We start from the raw sequence: 20,070 nt of genomic DNA on the forward strand, positions 1-20,070 counted from the left end.
ATGAATTGTGAGCATGTTTTAATGCATCCATGAAGCTGATAATTGATACTAGTTAACTGACCTCTGAACAAATCCAAATATACCTAGGTAATTAATAATGTGTTAGACACCTAGAATTCATATTCAATGTTCTAATATAAATATTCAGACCAATATGCTTTTGAAGAAGAAAAATTTTACGACTATAATTTAAACCTGAAGACTAGTTTCTCTCGAAGCAGAGCTTTTCTGCTTTTTGTGGATGGAGCAATCAGAATCCCTTGCCTTCTCCTCCTCCTGACTGTCTAAAGGAAACTAAACAAGTGCTGTGCTGGGGTCACTAAACCAGTTCTTGGTGAGTAGACACTGAGGACACTGTTTTAGTGTTTGTTGATTTCCATGATGTAGATATTTTCTTCAGACCCAGTTTTAGGCTACTGATGCTGAATGTAGTGTTGAGAAAAGATTACACATTATACATTCAGCATCATACAGTGTTTCCATCATGCAGACAGAATGTATGTATACAACCTCCGAAGGGTAGAAAAGAACAAGGTTTAACACCCTGAAGAAGTGATGAATTCCAAGTATCTATTACCTTCATATAGCTAATTATGTCTGTGTGACTTAATGTTTAATAAGGATTGTTTCAGCAAACAATATGTATCTCATGAGCTGATACATACTAACTCCGGTTGTTCTAGACCTGTAAGGTATCAGTTGTTTTCCAACTATACAATTCTGGTGTTGGTAGATGTCCAAGCATTTATTTTTTCTAAGATACAGAGCTGATCCTAAGGCCCAAGAAGTCATTCTGCAGTCAAGTCCCACATATCTTTTTCAATGTCATTTCAAGTAGCTACAAACTGTCTTATGTTCTGTGTCCCCTGCCCAAGATGACTTGTAATTTTTTTTAAGCATAGTACACTTTCCTACCCCAAACCTTTTCAAAAGTGTCTTCAGCCTTGAATGACCTCACTTCATCTGCCTGGCTTTCGCAATACTGTTTATTTCTTTTTCTAGAAATATCACAAATGCTGCTGATGCTCATTTCCTTCTGTGGGAAACTCCCATTCTCCTTGATGTTTTTTCAGTTCCTTGTACTTCATTTGAATTCAAGTTTATTTTTGTAGCAAATGTCTATCGTTCAGCAGATTATTAATTACCTTTGGATCATACTGTACTCAACACATTAATAGCTTTAAAATGATTAATAAATACTTGTTTATTTTAATGAAACACATTCTGGAGAGTGCATGATACAGACTGAGAAACTGACCAAAACTTAAAGGTTTTTGAAATTAGATCATATGCACCGTTCTTTCTCCTGCTAGTTCAGAACCAGATTATTTGTTATCTGTCCATATCTTGAAACTGGAGAACATCACGGGAACTCTGGAATTTACTGAAGGAGAATTTCAGAGAGCAAACAAGGCACTGAAGACCAAAAAAGATCAAATTGTTTAACTATGTTTACAGATTATTTTTATTCTGATTTAGTGTGCTTTATGGTGTTCTCAGAATAAAGCCAAAAGTACTGTTTCCAGTACAAAGATGGATTGGGCCTTTGTATAAGTAATGTCCCTGAGAAAGAAGGAAAACTAACCAAGCTCTGTGGCTTGAGGGAATTCGTTTTCATAAACGTAATGGGTGAATGCCTCATCAGTCTGTTGGGTTCCTGGGCATTTTTTTTTCTAGAGTTTCCTGATTGCCTTCACAGTGAGTATTGACAAGATCAAAGTATGTGAAGGAAATGCTCTGATGTCAAAAACAACCCACGACTTCATGGAGAAGAAGTGACACGTTCTTTGTGATAGTTCTGCAGTCGTTTGTTTTCATCTTTTACCCTAAGCTGCCACCTAATGGCAAAAGTTTAAATGACACGTTTATAAAATCCAAAGAGTACATTGAAATGTTAAAGAGATTCGTTAAAGATCTTTACTCCTTAATAAACATTTGTATAATTTTGTATTCTACTGGTTCACTGATTTTTTTGAACCTCAGAGAAGTCATAATTATTATTATCCTTTGTCAGACGATGCTTCTACTCAGGATGTTGGTTTTAAGAAGTTTGATTTCTTTATGGGGCACTAGGGAGAATCTAATAGGTTTCTCTCTTCCTCCCTCTCTCCAGAGCGACAGCACTCTGACACCGTGGTGTTCTTCTACCTGTGGGTTGTCTTTTGTGTCATCAGTTCCTGTTACACCCTCATCTGGGATCTCAAGATGGACTGGGGTCTCTTCGACAAGAATGCAGGCGAAAACACTTTCCTCCGGGAAGAGATTGTCTACCCGCAAAAAGTATGTATGGAATGTTCACACTTAAGGGAAAGGTTAAAACAAAACAAAACAAAAACAAAAACCTTACCTGTATCAGTAGTTAGACTTTACAGCAATACTGACCCAAAGTTCTAATTACATTAACCTAACTATGATAAAAAAATAATTATCCAGCCGGGTGGTACACACTTAATGCCAGCACTCGGGAGGCAGAGGCAGGTGGATCTCTGTGAGTTCGAGCCCAGCCTAGTCTACAGAGTGAATTTCAGGACAGCCAGGATGGTTACACAGAAAAAGTCTGTCTCAAAAAACAAACAAACAAACAAAAATTATCCAAGATTCTAATTCATTCCACCAAAAAAAAAAAAAAAAAAAAAGTATCATGCTTGCCATGTGGTAGATGCAGTGAGAACATAAGCGGATCCGCAAATGCAGTGCAGTAGTAACTGTGGAGAGAGTGACTTGCTCTGAGAAGCCTGTTTTCTTAGTGTGTTTGGCCATTTGCACACTCCCTTCTCTAACCTCAGTGATCTTCTCTGCTATAGTAATTATGTTGTGTTAGAATGATGCTTGGGTGTTCGTGTTCCTCACTGCTCAGAGTAATTCTAGTGTGTAGTAGACCTGGTGTACACCGACTGAGTGGCTACATACTTGACTGGAAAAGCAGCTTTATGAACACCCATGAGGAAAGGACTGCCAGCTGCTCAGATCCTTTTGTCTATTGCAGTGAGTACTTGGTGGTGGCAACCCAATCAGAAAACAAGTAGAGAATTCTATAGGAATTATTTTAGCATTTTACCAGCACATTAGAATAGAGGGGTATGAGAAACTGAATTTTAAATTTAAAAAAAAGTATCTTTACACAGATGATTTAGTAAAGGTAAGTGCCATGATTAGACCTGGAAAAAAAAATGAACAATGACCTGGGAATCTGGGTGTGTGTATTCCAATCCCAGCTGTATCACTAAGCTATTAGTCAGCCAGACGCTTCAGGGGATTCTCAAAGATAAGGGTTTAGACTACATTAGCTCTTGATATAGTCTCAGACTTCAGACTTGAAGTTCTGTTATGGATAACGCATAGAGTGAGTCAATAGTATTTTATCCTATACTAAAATGTCACCATTACATCAAATTTGTGTTTTGAAAAGTATATGATTGTGTAGTATTGGGGAGAGAAGACTGTGACTGAGGCATTAAACATTTTTATAATTCTCAATTAAAAGGAAGATGAACACGTGGGGCCAGGCAATAGCACGCTGGTAAAGCACTGGCAGGACCAGTACCCAGACTAATCCCTAATGCCATTAAAAAAAAAAAAAAAGAGGAAGAAGGTCAGTAATCAGAGTAGGCATGAGTTCAGTTAAAACTGCTTTTCAATTCCCCACATGTGTGCTTTTTATTACTGCTTGTGGTATTTGGTGAACACCACTACACATTTGTTTCCTGTGCTGATGTTTCAGTGCAGCATATCTTTACATAAATGCCAGTCTGCTTTCTGTTCAAATGAGTTCTGATTTACTGTTTTCTATGTAATGGAATTAGTGAGTAGAATCTTTCAATTAGTTTATTATTATTATTGTACATTTTTGTTTGTTTGTTTTGTTTTGTTTTTCAAAACATGGTTTTTCTGTGTAGCTTTGCGCCTGTCCTGGAACTGTCTTTGGAGACCAGGCTGGCGGCCTTGAACTCACAGAGATCCGCCTGGCTCTGCCTCCCAAGTGCTGGGATTAAAGGCATGCGCCACCATCGCCCGGCTATTATTGTACATTTTAATGCCATAGAAAATAAAGGATATACTTTCTTACATTGTAATTGCAAATTTATGAGAAAGAAAAAAAAGTGAAGAAACCATTTGTGAAGTCCAGTGAACCTTCATTATAAAATCCTATCATAGGCCTCATAAAATACTGCCTGCTTTATCTCATGTGGGAGCCTAAATTGGTATGTAGTGAGTGTGTGTGTGTGTGTGTGTGTGTGTGTGTGTGTGTGTGTGGTGGTGGTGAAACTGGAAAGAGGACCCTGAAAGGGTTAAAAAGACCTTACAGAAGGAGGAATATGGAAATGAGGACACATGTATGACATGAAAATAAGGAGGAGCTGTTGTTGGGGAGGAAGATGGGATGGGGCAAAGGGTGGGGCAGAAGGAATAAGAATAAAGACTATGAAATGCCCTCTGGAGCCTATAGCTTATTGTATGCTAACTTAAATTTGTAATTTAAAAACTAATCGGTCAGTGGACAATGTCTAAAACTGACTAGTCAAAACATTAAACACATTATTATTTAAAATTGTGGAGGGCAAATAGAATGGGTACATACAAATGTCTGTCTCTGGGGAATGGAAAAGAGGAAGTGCAAGGATTGATTGTTGGTTCTTTTTAATAGCCTTCTGATGGTGACTCATACACTTTGTTAAAATTAAATAGGAATGTAGAGATGGCTCAGTGCATAAGAACACTTACTGGTCTTGGAGAGGACCTGCACTCAGTTCCCAACACCCCATGGCCACTCACAACCACCTATAACTCCAGTTCCAGGGGACTCAGTATCCTCTTCTGGCTTCCAAAGGCACCAGGCATACACACAGTATACATATAAACATGCCAGCAAACACTTGTACGCATAAAAGAACAATACTAATAACAATACTAACAAGAACAATTTAAAAGTAAATTAAATAAGTACTATAGCTTAGTATATAGCAGTTCTGGTTATCAAAACCTTAGCCTTTAAATACATTTTGAAGTGCTAATTTTGCTTAGTAATAAGCAAATCCATGAATTTTGGGATCTTTGGCAATTTGTATATTTAAGACTTTTGGGTAATTAAACTGGATTAGTTGAATAATATCTCTTATGTTCAGCCATGTTTGTGAAATCTAAGCCTCATTTGATTTATCAAATGAAAAACAAGACAAAACTTATATTATATATGGGATAAAGAAATTTAAAATTTTAAGTACAAATGGTACAATTAATAAATCTGCTAATATCCTTAGTATTAGCAACTTAGTCATTGGCTTACCATGTTTCTCCTAGAATATAATCTCATTTGATCAGGGTTCTCATTTAACTTAGAAAGAGTCTTACGTACAGTGTACACATGAACTATATTTGTTAAATGATTTCTCAAACTCAGTGCTACATTATTTTAAATATTACTGCACTATTTAGGGAAAGTAAAACCTATGTAACATTTCCCCCATGTATCTGTTGGTGAGACGTCTATGAGTCTCAACAGCTAATGTAGGGGTACTTTGTGAGAAACGTGATGAGAAACATTGCTGTGGAACAATCTTTTGTACGCTATGAATATGTATTATTCTCATAGTTAATAATAGAGCTGATTGGTTGGTAGCCAGGCAGGAAGTATGGGCAGGACAACCAAACCAAGAAAGGGAAGAGAAGGGCAGAGTCAGACAGAGTCACTCAAGAAACAGGATGCTGGAGGACCAGTAAGCCATGGACCACATGGCAATAAATAGATTAATAGGAATGGGTTAATTTAAATGTAATAATAAGCCTGAGCCATCAGCCAAACATTTATAATATAAGCCCCTAAGTGATTTGGAAGTGGCTGTGGGATGGGGTGGGACAGAGAAACTCCATTTACCTATGGAGTTTCAACGTGTGGCTGAAATTTCCACATAAAACCTAAAAAAGCTTAGAAGAAGGTTCTCAACACACAAAAATGGATCCAGATGCAGCTTCCTAGTCTCACAGTCTCATGCCAGCCAGATGCAGAAGCAAGATGAGAATGTTGTATTGAGAAAAGGTACAAAGCCATGTGGCTAAATATAGGTAAGAATTATAGGTTAATTTATTTAATAATTTAAGTGTAAGAGCTAGTAATCAGCCTGAGCTACCAGCCAAGCATTTATAAATAATATTAAGCCTCTAAGTGGTTATTCAGGGATTGGCAGGCAGGAGAGAACGGTCTGTTAACAGAACATACTTTATTTGCTTGTGTCACTTAGGCCTACTACTACTGTGCCATCATAGAAGATGTGATTCTGCGCTTTGCTTGGACTATCCAAATCTCTATTACTGCTACGAATTTTCAGCCTCACGTTGGAGACATCATTGCTACTGTCTTTGCCCCCCTGGAGGTTTTCCGGTAAGCAAACCATTGAACAGTCTATCAAGGATTCTTTTAAAAGATGCCTGGTACTGGGCCAGCAAGCTGACTCAGCAGGTAAGGCACTTACACTACCATGTCTGATAATCTGAGTTCAGTCCTGGGACTCAGATGGTAGAAGATACTTGTCCTTGACCTCCACACATGAGCTATGGCATTCGTGCCCACACAAATACAAAGAAGACAATTAAATGTAATAAAAAATTTTATTTGGTCACAGGGTGGTACAAACCTTTAATCCAAGCACTCAGGAGGCATAGGCAGGTATATCCTTATGAGCTCGAGGCCAGCTTGGTTTGCATAGAGAGTTCTAGACCAGAGAGAGATACATAAGAGACTCTGTCTCAAAAAATTATTATTATTATTATTATTATTATTATTATTATTATTATTATTATAAAATCACAAAAAGATAGGTTTAAAAATAGCAGACATTTAGGAATGAACCAAAACATGTTTGTCTCTTTTCCACTGAGAAAGAGAACCAACAGGCACAGGGTAGAAAGGAAGGTTTCTGAGAGACTTGAGTCCATGGCAGGGGTGGCATGGCAGAGGTGTGGTAACATAGCCTGTGACAGAGGCTGGTCCATCACGGTGGACCAGGAACCAGAAGGTGGAGGCCAGAACTAGGGGCAAGTCTAAATTTCAAAGATCCCAAGTGCCCTTCTCTGGCCAGGCCCCACCTCCTGCATGTTCCACAGCCTTCAAAGTAATACTGGAAAGACTCAACACATGAGCCTTTGGGGACATTGTAATGTCTAGTGCCCTGGAGTCAAAGTTAGAATTGTAACAAAAATGGTAAAATATTTTTAATAGACTGAAATTGAAAGTGATAGCCAAAAGAAAGTGAAAATGCAACTACAAAGCCACTGGAAACATAACCATAAATGCATGTATCAGAAAAAAATTAAAACTGCAAATCAAACCCAAAAGAAGGAAATGTATAGATTAGAAATGACCTGAACAGAAACTGTGCAGTGCAGAACATTAACAAAAAGTAACAATTGATGAAGCGGTACATTAGACTACTCCAGAGAGAGTGGGGGGTTGGGGGGGAGACGTTCATCAGAAACCATAAAGAAGGCTGGGATGTGGTTCAGAGGCAAAGTCTGACCAACATGAACAAAGTTCTGCATCCCCTCCCTGGCACAGGAGGGGAGTTGTGAAGGTGTTTAAAGAGACTTTAAGTACCATTGGATGAAACAGTCAAGTTCCAAAAAAAAAAAAAAAAAAAAAATCTAGGAAATTTGTTCTTTGAAGGCATCAAAATTTAAATCAATATCAAAATATTTTCCATGAAGAAAACGCCAGACCCAGAAATTTTTCCAAATAGTTGAAGTCAGGGGTTTTGTTTGTTTGTTTGTTTGTTTGTTTCTGAGACAGGGTTTCTCTGTGTAGCTTTGCGCCTTTCCTGGAACTCGCTTTGGAGACCAGGCTGGCCTCAAACTCACAAAGATCTGCCTGCCTCTGCCTCCCCAGTTCTGGGATTAAAGGCGTGTGCCACCACTGCCCGGCAGAAGTCAGTTTTTTACTTATGTTTTTTTACAAAGCACTTCAAAGGAGAGGGACAAAAAAGGAATATGAGACCAGCATGATAGTCATCTGAAACTTCCAAGGATATTCCCAGAAAGACCCTGTGCTAGCACTCTGTTGTCTTACAGCATAATTGCAGAAATCCTGAACACAACATTGGCCAGTGAGTCCACTAAAAAGGTTAATACTTCAAAATTTAGGATCATTCTATGACTTAAGATTTAGTATTTGTCTTAGTTACTGTTCTGTTACATGGTGAAGAGACACCATGGCCGGTACAACTTATAAAAGAAAGCCTTTAATCGGAGCCTTACTTAGTTTCAGAGGGTCAGGGTCTGATCAGCCTGTCAGGAAGCATGGCAGTGGGCAGACATGGTGCAGAAGCAGTAGCTAAGAGCTATATCTTGACCTGGAGGCAGCAGGCAGAGGCATTAAGACTGGTTCTGCCCATGGGCTTTTGAAGCCTTAAAGCCCATCCCAGTGACACACCGTCTCTAATAAGGCCATTCCTCCTAATCCTTCTTCAAGAGTTCAACCAACTAAGGACCAAGCATTCAAATATATGAGCCTATGGGGGCCTTCCTTATTCAGACTACCACAATGTTCAAAAACTAATTCATGTCATTTAACTCAGTAACAGAGTAAGGGAGGAGTCTGTTACATGTGAGAAAGGCCATTGTTAACAATACCTGGTTGAGCAAAGGGGTCTGTATCTAGCAGCTGCTTTGAAGCCTGTGGCAGGAGGACTGTTGGAGTTCAGACTAGGCAACACAGTGAGAGCCTATCTCAAAACCAAACAAAAATTTCAGCAACTTAAAAATCGACACTTATTCCTGAAAAAAAATAGGGAAAAGATATAAGGTCATAAAGCACTCTAAGCTCTCCATTGTGGTTCAGCCGAGCCCATGTCTGTTGTCCCCAGTTATGTTTACCACCATAATGCTGGAAGTGTGGGTAGTAAAATGAGGAGGTCATACAGAACTTAAACCATATCATTTTAATAATGCCAAATACATTAAAACATCAAGAAGTCAGTCTAGTGAGAGATTGGTATATGTGTGAAAATTGACAAGCCAATTCTATAGTGGCATGTGCGCATGTGTGTTTCAGATGGAGTTATCACTGAGTTACCCAGGCTGGCTTCCAATTCACTATGCAGCCAAGGTTGACCTTGATCCTGCTGCCTCCCTCCCAAGTGCTGAGTTTATAGGTCTATGCCAACCATCCCTGGCAGCTCTATAATTTATATAGAAACACAAAGAATAACCAAGACTATTTCAAGAAGAGCAAGGTTAGAGTAATAGTCTAAGTTGCAGACTGGTCATATAAAGAGAGAACAAGGCAGCCTACCCTGTTAGTAAGAGGTTAGACAACAGGCTCCACTGGAATGAAATAGGGCATCCAGAGACAGACCCATATATGTCGTGACACCACCTGTTGACAAAATTAGCTGCGTACCAGGGAAGAGAGAACATTAAACATGAGTCAGCTGACTGTCTACAGAGGAAAATGAGTCCTGAAACCTCTCATATGCAGTATATAGAATCACTTACTGGGAGGTCACAGATCTAAATAAGAGCAGCAGAGAAGCTTGCTAAACATTGGTAGAGCCCTGGAGGTGGCCTTCAGTGTAGTGATGTATTTCATGTTTCAAGACAGTAGTTGCGCAATGTATTTTTGTATACTGGCCAAGCTATTGACTAGCATGTGAACTTGAGGTGTATGTGACATGCTTGTTTTTAATTGCATATTTATAATTATCTTGTGTGTATTATGTGTGTGGGTGCATGTGTGTCATCGTACACATGTGGAGGTCAGAGGGCAGCTTGTAGAAACTGGCTGTCTCCCTTCTGTGAGTCCCATTGACTGCACTCAGGTCCTTGGGCTTGGCAGCAGGCACCTGCTGAACCATCTCACTGACCTGTGTTTAACTTTTTTTTAAAATAACCTTGGAGAAATAAGTGACCGTTAGACTGACAGATAACTCCTCAACAGTAACAGTGAAAGTCAAAAATCCCTAAAATTATGTCTTAAATGTGCTGGGGGAAAAGTGAAAGCCTCCCTCCCTTTAACTTGCACAAATGAGAAGATAAAAAGATACTTTTAGATAGGTGGATGGACAAACATAGCCTGATAAATAAGACAGGATTGGAAACAGAGCTAACCCTGAAAGGCGAAGGAGGGCTCGAAAAAGACTGTGCTCGTTTGTGGATGCCGTTGATTACTCTGGACCCCCAGCCCCTTTTCATTTCCCTGGACATCTGTGTCTGAGGCCCAAACACTCCATAGTAACCACCCTCTGCACTTGGCTGTCTGCTCTCATTTCTCACTGTTCTTCCTTTCAACAGGCCACTTTTAATAACTATTCTGTATTTATGCATGCACATGTGAGTGTAAGTGCAAACCTGCCATTGTCACTGTAACTCAGTAGTCAGTTCTCCCCTGCCACCTTATAGGAGCCCAGGATCAAACTCAGTTTATCAGGCTTGTACTTAAGCACCTCTACCTGCTGAGCTATCTCACTGACCCTCAAATCAATCTGTGAGTTGGAGGCCAGCCTGATCTACAGAGCGAGATCCAGGACAGGCGCCAAAACTACACAGAGAAACACTGTCTCCAAAAAACAAAAACAAACAAAAACCAGACAGATATTGGGGTTAAAACTGAGAGACCAGAGGAATAGGACAAGCCACAGCCAACCTCACCTTACCAACCCTCAGCCCCCAGAGAGACCTACTTCCTGTATACCCACGCCTATATGCCTTTCTGCTCTGCCATCTCATTTCCTCTCTTGGCCCGGCTACATCACCTCCTGTCTCTCTGTATAGACCTCCAGACCTCCATGGTTAGTGCTGGGATTAAAAGCTTGTGTCACCACACCTGACTCTGTTCCTAGTGTGGCCTTGAACTCACAGAGATCCACATGGATCTCTGCCTCCTGAATGCTAGGGTTAAAGGCATGTGCTACCATTGCCTGACTTCTGTGTTTACTATAGTGGCTGGCTTTTCCCTGTGATCCTCAGATCACCTTTATTGGAGTATACAGATAAAATACCACCACAAAGTACTCTGTGGTACCAATTATACTTCTGTCACTGTCTCAGCCTGCACAGCCAGGGTGACGTTCCAGTGTTAACCCAATCCTGGTGTCAGAAAAGCAGAGGCAGAGAAACTAACTCATCCATCATCGTTATAGCTAGTAAGTGGTGGAGCCATGATTAGAATCTGGAGAGTCTTGCAGAGCTGCAGCTCCTGGATGGTGCTGTTGTGAAAACTCTTGCCTTCAGTCCTCTGTGTTTCTCTTTTATCTCCCAGCAGAGCACTGTCTTCACTCAGCTCCTCAGGAACTGTGTTCTCCTCTCTCAGAGCTTTTCTTCTCAACTCCTCCACTTGATTTTTCTTCCTCTTTCTGACCTTAAGTGTTGGGATGATGCTCTGCACATATTTCTTCCAGTCATATTATTCCTAAAGGCCATGATTTGAAATATTGTCCTTATGCTATCTCCAGCCCCAGACTTGATCTCCAGGCTCATTGTCTCCATCTACCTACTGAGTTCTCCACTTGAGTCTCTAGTGACTGGGTAATTCCAGCCTAACAGGAAGAAATTTGCTTTTTTGGTTCCAGTAAATAATGTTCCCCTCACTCAGACCACTAGGCAGTCCTGCCAGCTCCTCTTCTTAGGAGATCTCTAGTCTTGCTCCCTGTCACCACCCTCTTTCCTGGACTTCTAACTGTTCTCCATGTGTTCTTCTCTGCCTGGTCCAGTCATTCTTCTATCACTAGAGCAATCCATTTAGAACAAATCATGTTGGGCTCTTCGCGGGGGTGTATGTGTTCCTCTGGGGATGGGTCCTCTTCTGAATCTCCATCTTATTTCCTGCTATTTTAACCACAGTTTTCCATGCTGGCCCCACAGACCTTGCTTCTATTCCAATAACACCAAAAGTGTTTTCTTAGTCTACTTTTTTTTATCCTGTTCCCCAAGCTAAGATACTTGTCTCCCTGAGTTTCCTATGATTTGCCTCTTTGTATCGTTCAGACTTCTCCTGGATGCCATCTATCTGTCAGTCAGTTTCCCTAACCAGTCTTATGGCAGGGTGCTCTGTGTTTCTTTTCTGCTCAACAGTCTGCAGAACACCTAACAACTTTATTATTTATTTACCTGTCTTCACTACCAGAAGAAGGGCAGAGACTATATTTGTGTCGGTCAGTGTCATTTAAGCATTCAGCAAGTACTTACTGGACAAAGAGAAAGATTATATTCCAGAAGACAATCTTTTTGACTTTCCCCCAATCACACACCATCTTTCCCTTTCATTTTATGTATTGTGTGGGTGTGCACAGGGGGAGAGGGGTGGTACATGTGAGGTCAAGGTCATTCCTCAGATGCCTTCCCCCTTTTGTTTGAGACAGGGTCTCTCAGCAGCCTGGAACTCCACCAAGTAGGCTGGGCTGGCTTTACTGGTCCAGTGCCGATCCACCCGTCTCTGCTTCCCATCTCCCCATTGCTGTCACTAGGAGTGCACACCACTGGCCTGGCTTTTACATGAGCTCTGAGTTCCATACTCACATCCTCATGCTCTTGAGGCAAGTTCTCTACCACTGAATCGTCATCTTCCTAGCCCTCCCTTTGATTGTAACAGTCTAGCCTGTAGTCAGTGTTCTGTTCTGTTCTTGGTGAGTAGGAACTTGAGTCTCCTGGAAGTTGACAGACAGTAGTATATTCAGATCTTAACGTGAATGTGTTTACCCCCATTTTATTAGGCGATTCGTATGGAACTTCTTCCGCCTGGAGAATGAGCATCTAAATAACTGTGGTGAATTCCGTGCCGTGCGGGACATCTCTGTGGCCCCCCTGAATGCAGATGATCAGACACTCCTTGAGCAGATGATGGACCAGGAAGATGGGGTTCGAAACCGCCAGAAGAATCGGTCATGGAAGTACAACCAGAGCATATCCCTGCGCCGGCCTCGCCTCGCGTCCCAGTATGTATAGCCTCCTCTTCTGAGTAGAGTACTGTTTGGGTCCGTAACACCGGGTAACACCAGCTAAGAAGCTCCTAGATGAACCAGATGACGTTGCTGATACTCAGCCATGCTTCCGCTCCAGACAGTAGGAGTCACAAACCACTCCATATGATCAATTTCTAGAATGTCTTCATGAGTACATCAGATAAATGTCAGAGTATTACCTACTAATTGGGAATATAAAAGAACATAGGAAAAAATTTGTTGGAAAATGATTCACTTGATTCTTGAATATGGTATGCTTTGTATACAGAAAACCTTCAAGTTAGTTTAGAATCCTATCATTTGTGTAACCTTGACCAAATTCTTGAATTTCTCTGTTACCACTCTTCTGTACATTGGAATGTACATAGTTCAAAGGGAGATTAACAAGAGTAAATTTACCAGGCATGGTGGCACAGGCCTGTAATCCCAGCACTTGAGAGGCAGAAGCAGATGGATCTCTGTGAGTTCAAGGCCAGCCTCATCTACAAAGTGAGTTCCAGGACAGCCAGGGCTACACATAGAAACCCTGTCTTGGAAAGGAAGAAGAGGAGGAAGAGGAGGAATAAATTCATTATTTGTGAAACTTACCCAGTATCCTCACAGAAAGAACCCAGCAAGTAGACACTATCTTATTAAACACATACACTAGGATTCTTATTGGCCATTTACCTTTTGTTTCAAAAATGAATAGTATGCGTAGAACATCTGCTGACTCACTGAGATTTAGAGAACAGACAGAGTAGACTAGAATAAAGAGACGTAAGTTGACCGGTTTTCTGAAGATAAGGGAGTGTCTGGGTAAGACCACGGTGGAAATGAAGGGTGGAAAGGAAAAGCACGTGTCCAGAACAACTGTGAGAAAATAGGGTTGCGCCCCTGAACGGTCAAAGACTGGCCGGGCATTCAGACAGTGGAAGCAGGAGGATCAACTGATGCTTATCCTTGGCTTCATAGCAAGCTCAAGGCCAGCCTGGTCTACACTAGACCTTGTCTCAAAAACAAAGGAACCAGTAGCCGAAGACTGAAGGCTGCAGGAAGGAAACGTGTTCTTTCAAGGAGCGCTGTGGAAGGATTTGAGTGGCACAGCGTGGTGGGAAGTGTGGGACTAAGGAGCATAAAGGGAGGGAGCCGAAGGGGCTGGAGCTCACCTAGCGTGGGAAGTAGGGTAGGTCCTGCCAAGCTTTCGTTAGAGGTCTGGGAAGCGAGAGGAGAAGAGAAAAGGCAGAAAGCAAGGCAAGAGGAGGAGTAAAGCTGCAGAAGTCAACAAGGACGCCACGAGAAGAGTGGGGCCAGCCAGGCGCGCTTCTGTCAAGGGACGGCCGCTGACTGGCCTCACCGCTGAAGAAAATAAAGCGGGTGAGCTAGAGCTCTTCAGTGTGGAGGTCTCAGAGCCGCCAGCAGAGGGCAGTCTACACACGTTCTGTTTCAGAAGTGAGGCTCTTCGGCACCAGATTGTGTTCATTTCAGGTGTTTAACAGGAAACTAGATGGCAACCAGAGGGTGGTAATTAGAGGAACAGGTTTTTGCTCCACAAAGTGCCGGGAATCTAGAGTGAGACCTGAGTCTATGAGTTCTGACGTACAATTCCTGCAGCCATAGCACATTCCTAGCCTTCTAAATGTCAGCTTCCCCGTCTGCCTCGTGGGAATAACAGTCTCCTTTCACAGACACCCCCTTCACACTTGGGGCTAACGAGCTGGAGGACATTTTTGTTTTATTTAATCCCACTTTTATAGAGTACAAGAATCTCCACACAGAGTCCTCAGTAACTGATTGTTTTGTGCAATCGGTTTAACTGAGGTGCCTGCATTATCACTGGGTAGTCGGTACCCAAACTCTGATCTTGTTTTGAGTGCTCCTCTGATGTTTGGAGATGACCCACTGTGGCTCCTGCTGGTTCACTTCTGCAGGAGATAGTTCCTGTTTAGGATGCATGCCCAATGGTGGTAAGGGTGGGCATGCACCCAGCACTGTATGTGGTCAGTTATGTGTTTGTTTCCTCTGATTACCCTAGATCCAAAGCCCGAGACACGAAGGTATTGATAGAAGACACAGATGACGAAGCTAACACTTGAATTCTCTGAAGTCTAGATTCCCATCCTTGGTTTCCTACTCTACAATTCTTCCCTTGACCAACGCAACCTCCAGCACCTTTTTCCAGCTGAGAACAGGAGAAAACAGAACACGTTCCCGGGCTCTTCAGATCGGGTCCTATGGACTCCGAGCAAGCGCCCTGTGTTTCTTTTCTTTTCTTCTGGTTTAATCTTCATTTTTCTATTGTTAAAACAAATACTTCATTTTGCCAATCAGAGGATGTTTAAGGAACAAAAACCTAATATCTTATGGATTGTTTACAATCACAAAGACACAGATGCCCGTCAGGATGAAGAACAGGCGTTGGAAGGAGGGCTCTGGTGGACAGCATGGACATAACTCAGCTTCCGCCTGGCCCGGGTTTGACTGTTTGAAGCCGGACACTGGTTCTTAAATTTTCCGTCAGGTTCTGTGGAGAGTTCTTTCCCTTCCTTCCTAGCCAGCGTAAAGGCACTGGCAGCACTTGCAGGAAGTGCAGCTTGGAGCAGCACCCTCCTCCACAGAGCTTTTCAATTTGACGTGGGTTTTCTCGTTTGGGGAGGGGTTCGGGTGGGTGGGGAATATGATGTATTCGTTACCTGTGGTCTTCTCATTATTTATGAAACTTAACCATAAATGAATGATACTACTCCTTTGAAGGGAGGCGGGAGAAACTAAAGTCAGATTGCATTTGGGAGGGTCAAGCCCACATACCTCTTTCAGGAAACAACTTGACCAGTTTGACTTTTCCTTTTTCGTTTTAACTTTAAGCCAAAATTTTATTGCTAAATATTAAGTTGCCGCTCTAGAGTCCCGATCGGCACTGTCATGACCTGGCATCCCACTTGCTTCCAGCTGGTAGCCATTCAGAGAAGAGGCTCCAATAGCTGTGTCTTTAGGGCCTGGTGCCGGATCCACTCTCTCATAAACCAGACACAGCAATGAGGTTCTGCCTTGTGCTTCTGCATGTAAGAGAAGTGTAGTCTGAGTCTCACTGGCGGAATGGGAAGACAGGCCTATTTCAGACTCTTCATGCCTCTATTAAATATTTCCCCGTCTGCTCTCATCTACTTTAGCCAGAATTGATTCAAAGTCTTTTGTGGGGACTGTACTTTTGAGCATGTAGAACAAATCCTTCATCCTTCAAATTGCATTGACAAAGAAGACCTTGGCAACCATTTCTTAAGCCCAGCAGTATTGAAAGGTAAATGTTGGATTTTATGACCTCCCACAATAAAAACCTGTTTTTAAATTTGGGACCTCTAAACCTGGCCATACTTTTAAAACTATATTTCTTAGAAATGCCAGGCTATAAATACCTTTACTTCTTTATCTCCTTCCATCTTTCTAAATTCTCTAGAGAAACCTAAAAACATAAAACATTTGACTTTCTTGAAAATGGCTGGTATCAAATTTAGTGTCCTTCAGGACTAGGGATATAGATCATTGGGAGTAGTGATTGCCTAGCAATCTTAAGACCTTGGGTTTTCTCTCCATCATGGGGGGGACCATTATTTAATAAAATTAATAAAAATACCAGGAAAAAGTCAAGTCTGCATTAATGCCCCTTCCCTTCAGACCTAGATGAAAGTCCCACATAGGAGAGTCATTAGTGTCCATGCACTTAGGCCCTTTTCACATTAACTTTAGACAGAGCAACAGTGAATAGGAAGGAAGATGGCATTTTTTAAACACTTGCTTTGTTTTAAAACCGTGGCTCCTGCCCTTGAACTCTCCTCTTGTCATTAGCCTGCCTGTGTATCATAATTTACTCATTAAAGTTACTGCACTACTAAATTCTACCAGTTAACTCCTCAACTTCCCTTTAGAGTTGTTCATTTTTATTCTGACAAGGTTCCAGTATTTTTCTCCTTCTGAATTGAGATTTTAACACATACATACACACCCTCGAACGTGCACACAGTGTTGTAGGTTTTGTTGCTTTTTGTGTTTTGCCAAGCATGTCCCTTGCCCCAAAACTAAAGAACAAACATTTATTTAAAAACAAAAACAAAAAACAAAAAATAAAAAACAAGCTTTAAATAAATTATATACTTTACAATAATCAGTGGTAACAATTTAGAGACCCTTGGTAGATTAAAGGTTACATTATTTCTATTTAGAAATTTTTTTCCTAACTGTTCTGGGTTTTTGTACTTTAAAGCAGGTGGTAGATTTCACTGGTCTCTGAGGTAACCGCAGCAATTATTAAGAATATATAGGAAAGTCCAGTGACCAGTCATTTTGTGTGCAAATAAAAATCAGTGGTCCTGTGTATCCAGAGCCATATGATTATCAGCTTCTTTCTCTGTTAATGAGCCCGTATGATGACACACAAACTCACAGTTGATTAATGCTCTTCTGACTCCTTGATGTTTTTACGTCAGCTGGCATATGGCCAGTTTGCTCTTTCTTCACCTGTTAGAATCAGTATTAGTTCTTTCATAAATAATGCAGTGATAGAGTGTATTCCTTTTCTGACGTGTGTCCTGTTAACTACTGAAAAGTAAGGCTTCCATGCTATCCAGCTTACCACAGCAGATGCCCCAGTGTTTACTAACATACTCCAACTTCATCTCCCCCTAACTCTAAAGAAATTACTTCAAAGAATTTGGGAACCTAAGTATGCATTTCAGTTTTTCCTTTGAAAAAGGCAATGTGTATTTTTCTCCTCAATTTCATCTGCCTTAGGCACTGTGAACACTGTGTCCTGCTAATGTTCAATTGAGTACCCCTGTACCGTGAAACTCCTGATGGAAGTCTTAGAAGTGAATCCATACCACCCTTAATTTTAGTTTTATTTGAAAAGGACTCCATTTTTAATAGCACTTAAAATACTCCCAAAAGGAATGAAATGGAGAAAAAGGCTGTTTTTCATTTTATACTATGTAGAAAGCAATGGAGTACAAAGAGTTGTTAGAGGTTTGTTCCCAACAAATGAATGCCTATACCAGAAGCGGCCATTGCACATGCCATGCCATGACAGTGGATCACTGATGTCCTCATACACAGACAATGGCGTGATCAGCAATGGAGTCGTCTGCTAGTTGGGTTGTAACAGTCATGCGTGTCATGCGGGCTTTGTGTCTCCAGCACCCTGTCATTAGACTCCTGAGACAGACTGCTTAATGTTACATTCAGGGGACACTGTGAAAGAATGCCAGCAACTCAGCAAGAACCTGGTGAATTCTTGGAGGAGGCCCCACCTCCTAGGAGCCATGGCTCCCCAACATTCTAAATGAGATCTCCCCTATTTTAGCTGAGTCTTTAGGCGGTGTCTTTCCAAAGTGCCTCCCTGGTTTCTGAACAGATGAACCGAAAAAGGTGAGAGCAGAACTGAGTCATCCAGAAGCACATTAGCAGTGAATTGGAGTGTAACAAAAGGGTTGTGGAGATGGCAGGATTTGGGCCTTGGCAGCAGGAACAGAGCACTAGGTAAATCACATGACCTTTCCATCTCGCTATGCCTCCACTTCCTATCACTTTGCATCATTTAAGAATAGTTCCTTAAACCCAAATTTGATTTTCCAAGCACTAACTACAGAGATTTCTTATTCTAAGAAAAAGAACTTAGAAATAACACTATCTGTGACATTATTATATTAAGCCCCTGGGATCCTCTAAAATGATTACACTATTTCGTAAATATGGTTGTCATGCTAAACTACTTTAATAAAATTTGCCTCCCTCTTAACAGATACTTCTTACTTTCAACAATATGCTCTGGTGTCTAAAATTAAGATACTTCTTAGACTAAAAGTTGATCATGTTGAATCTTGTTCTCCCTCGACTACAGAAACCAGACTTTTCTCTAGTCTAATAAACCAGTGTCATTACTGACCAGGTGAAAATAGAAATTCAGATTGGATTTTGAAAATGGTAATCTGCTTTTTTCTCCTTGGTCTAATTGGTTTTTGCTGGTCATTCACTTAAACATGGATTTCTGCATTTCTGATTTCAGTCATGACATTAAATCTTAAAACTCCCAATCTGCCTATTTCAGGCTTATACATTGTCAGAACACGTGGTTATGTGGGATAGAGTTGATTATATTGTAGAACCAGTTTGTGGTATGTAGTGTGACAGACCAGCCTCCTAGCCAGCACAAACTACACTCTACTCAATAAATAGTAGCAAAAAAGCAGAAGCATCTCATTAAATTTGAAAGCGCCGAAGTTAGTACAAACGTTTGCCTGATGGAGAAGAGGTGCTGATGGGCGTGACCCCGATGCCTTTCTCACATGAACTTTTAAAACCCATGCTGAGCTGCCCCCTAGAAACAACCTTCAGAGTATATTTTCTTACGGTGGATGAGGAAGTGAAGGGGACACATGAGTTTTCCCTGAAGTGGGGAGAATCATGTCAATTTACAACTGAATATGTTTCCTTGTAGCAGACCTTCGGTTTATTTTATTAAACCAATGCCAGCTTCAGTTTTTTTGTATGGCGACATCCACCTACGGAGGACAATCAGATGATCTATTGTTTGCCTTGGATTCAGTGTCTGTTGATTGAGTCTTACCTTGTGTACCTTCGAACTTCATTTCTACTTGACTATCCGTGTGACCACCACCCATCAGAGGGCAGCCGGCAGCACTGTTGGACGGATGTGGGCTTGTGAGAAAGAGCGGGCGGGGTCCTGCCTCACTGTCTCTCCAAGGCTATCCCTCAAGTTCTTGCCTGCACTTCTCCCGTCATCCTTAGCAGCACGGGTGTGCTGTGGATAGGGAGGAGGAGGGTTTGTGACACTGTTACTGTTTTGAACTGTTAAGGAAAAATGTAAACCACTCCTGTTTCAGCTGCAAAAACAACAGAACCCTTGAAGCTTTGTTACATTGTGAAGATTCCTTTTGTGGGGTTTCTGGGTTAGCACAGACCCTTGTATCAATGAAGAGTAGGAGGGAAATTGAGTGAAATTGGTTATTTTTCTTTCAAACCCTCTCCCTCTACTGTGTTTCACATGTGTGTGTGCGCGCGCACACACACACACACACACACACACACACACACACACACACACACCCCGTGTTGGTCAGATGATGTCCTGTGACTC

The 20,070-nt window shown here is 41.4% G+C and overlaps 1 protein-coding gene across 2 annotated transcripts in view; it reads left to right on the plus strand.

Annotated features, from left to right (window-relative positions):
- Positions 1 to 17,028, plus strand: part of Xpr1 (xenotropic and polytropic retrovirus receptor 1) — a 155,148-nt gene extending 138,120 nt beyond the window's left edge. For both annotated transcript variants that reach the window (XM_036202115.1, XM_036202116.1), the window contains 4 exons: positions 2,114 to 2,280; positions 6,237 to 6,376; positions 12,696 to 12,917; positions 14,959 to 17,028. In XM_036202115.1, the coding sequence (XP_036058008.1) occupies positions 2,114 to 2,280; positions 6,237 to 6,376; positions 12,696 to 12,917; positions 14,959 to 15,019 (590 nt within the window). In that variant the 3' untranslated portion in view covers positions 15,020 to 17,028. The remainder of the gene's footprint in view (positions 1 to 2,113; positions 2,281 to 6,236; positions 6,377 to 12,695; positions 12,918 to 14,958) is intronic.
- Positions 17,029 to 20,070: the final 3,042 nt, after the last annotated feature.

Source organism: Onychomys torridus, chromosome 11 (assembly GCF_903995425.1).
Source record: "Onychomys torridus chromosome 11, mOncTor1.1, whole genome shotgun sequence".
Taxonomy (NCBI): domain Eukaryota; kingdom Metazoa; phylum Chordata; class Mammalia; order Rodentia; family Cricetidae; genus Onychomys; species Onychomys torridus.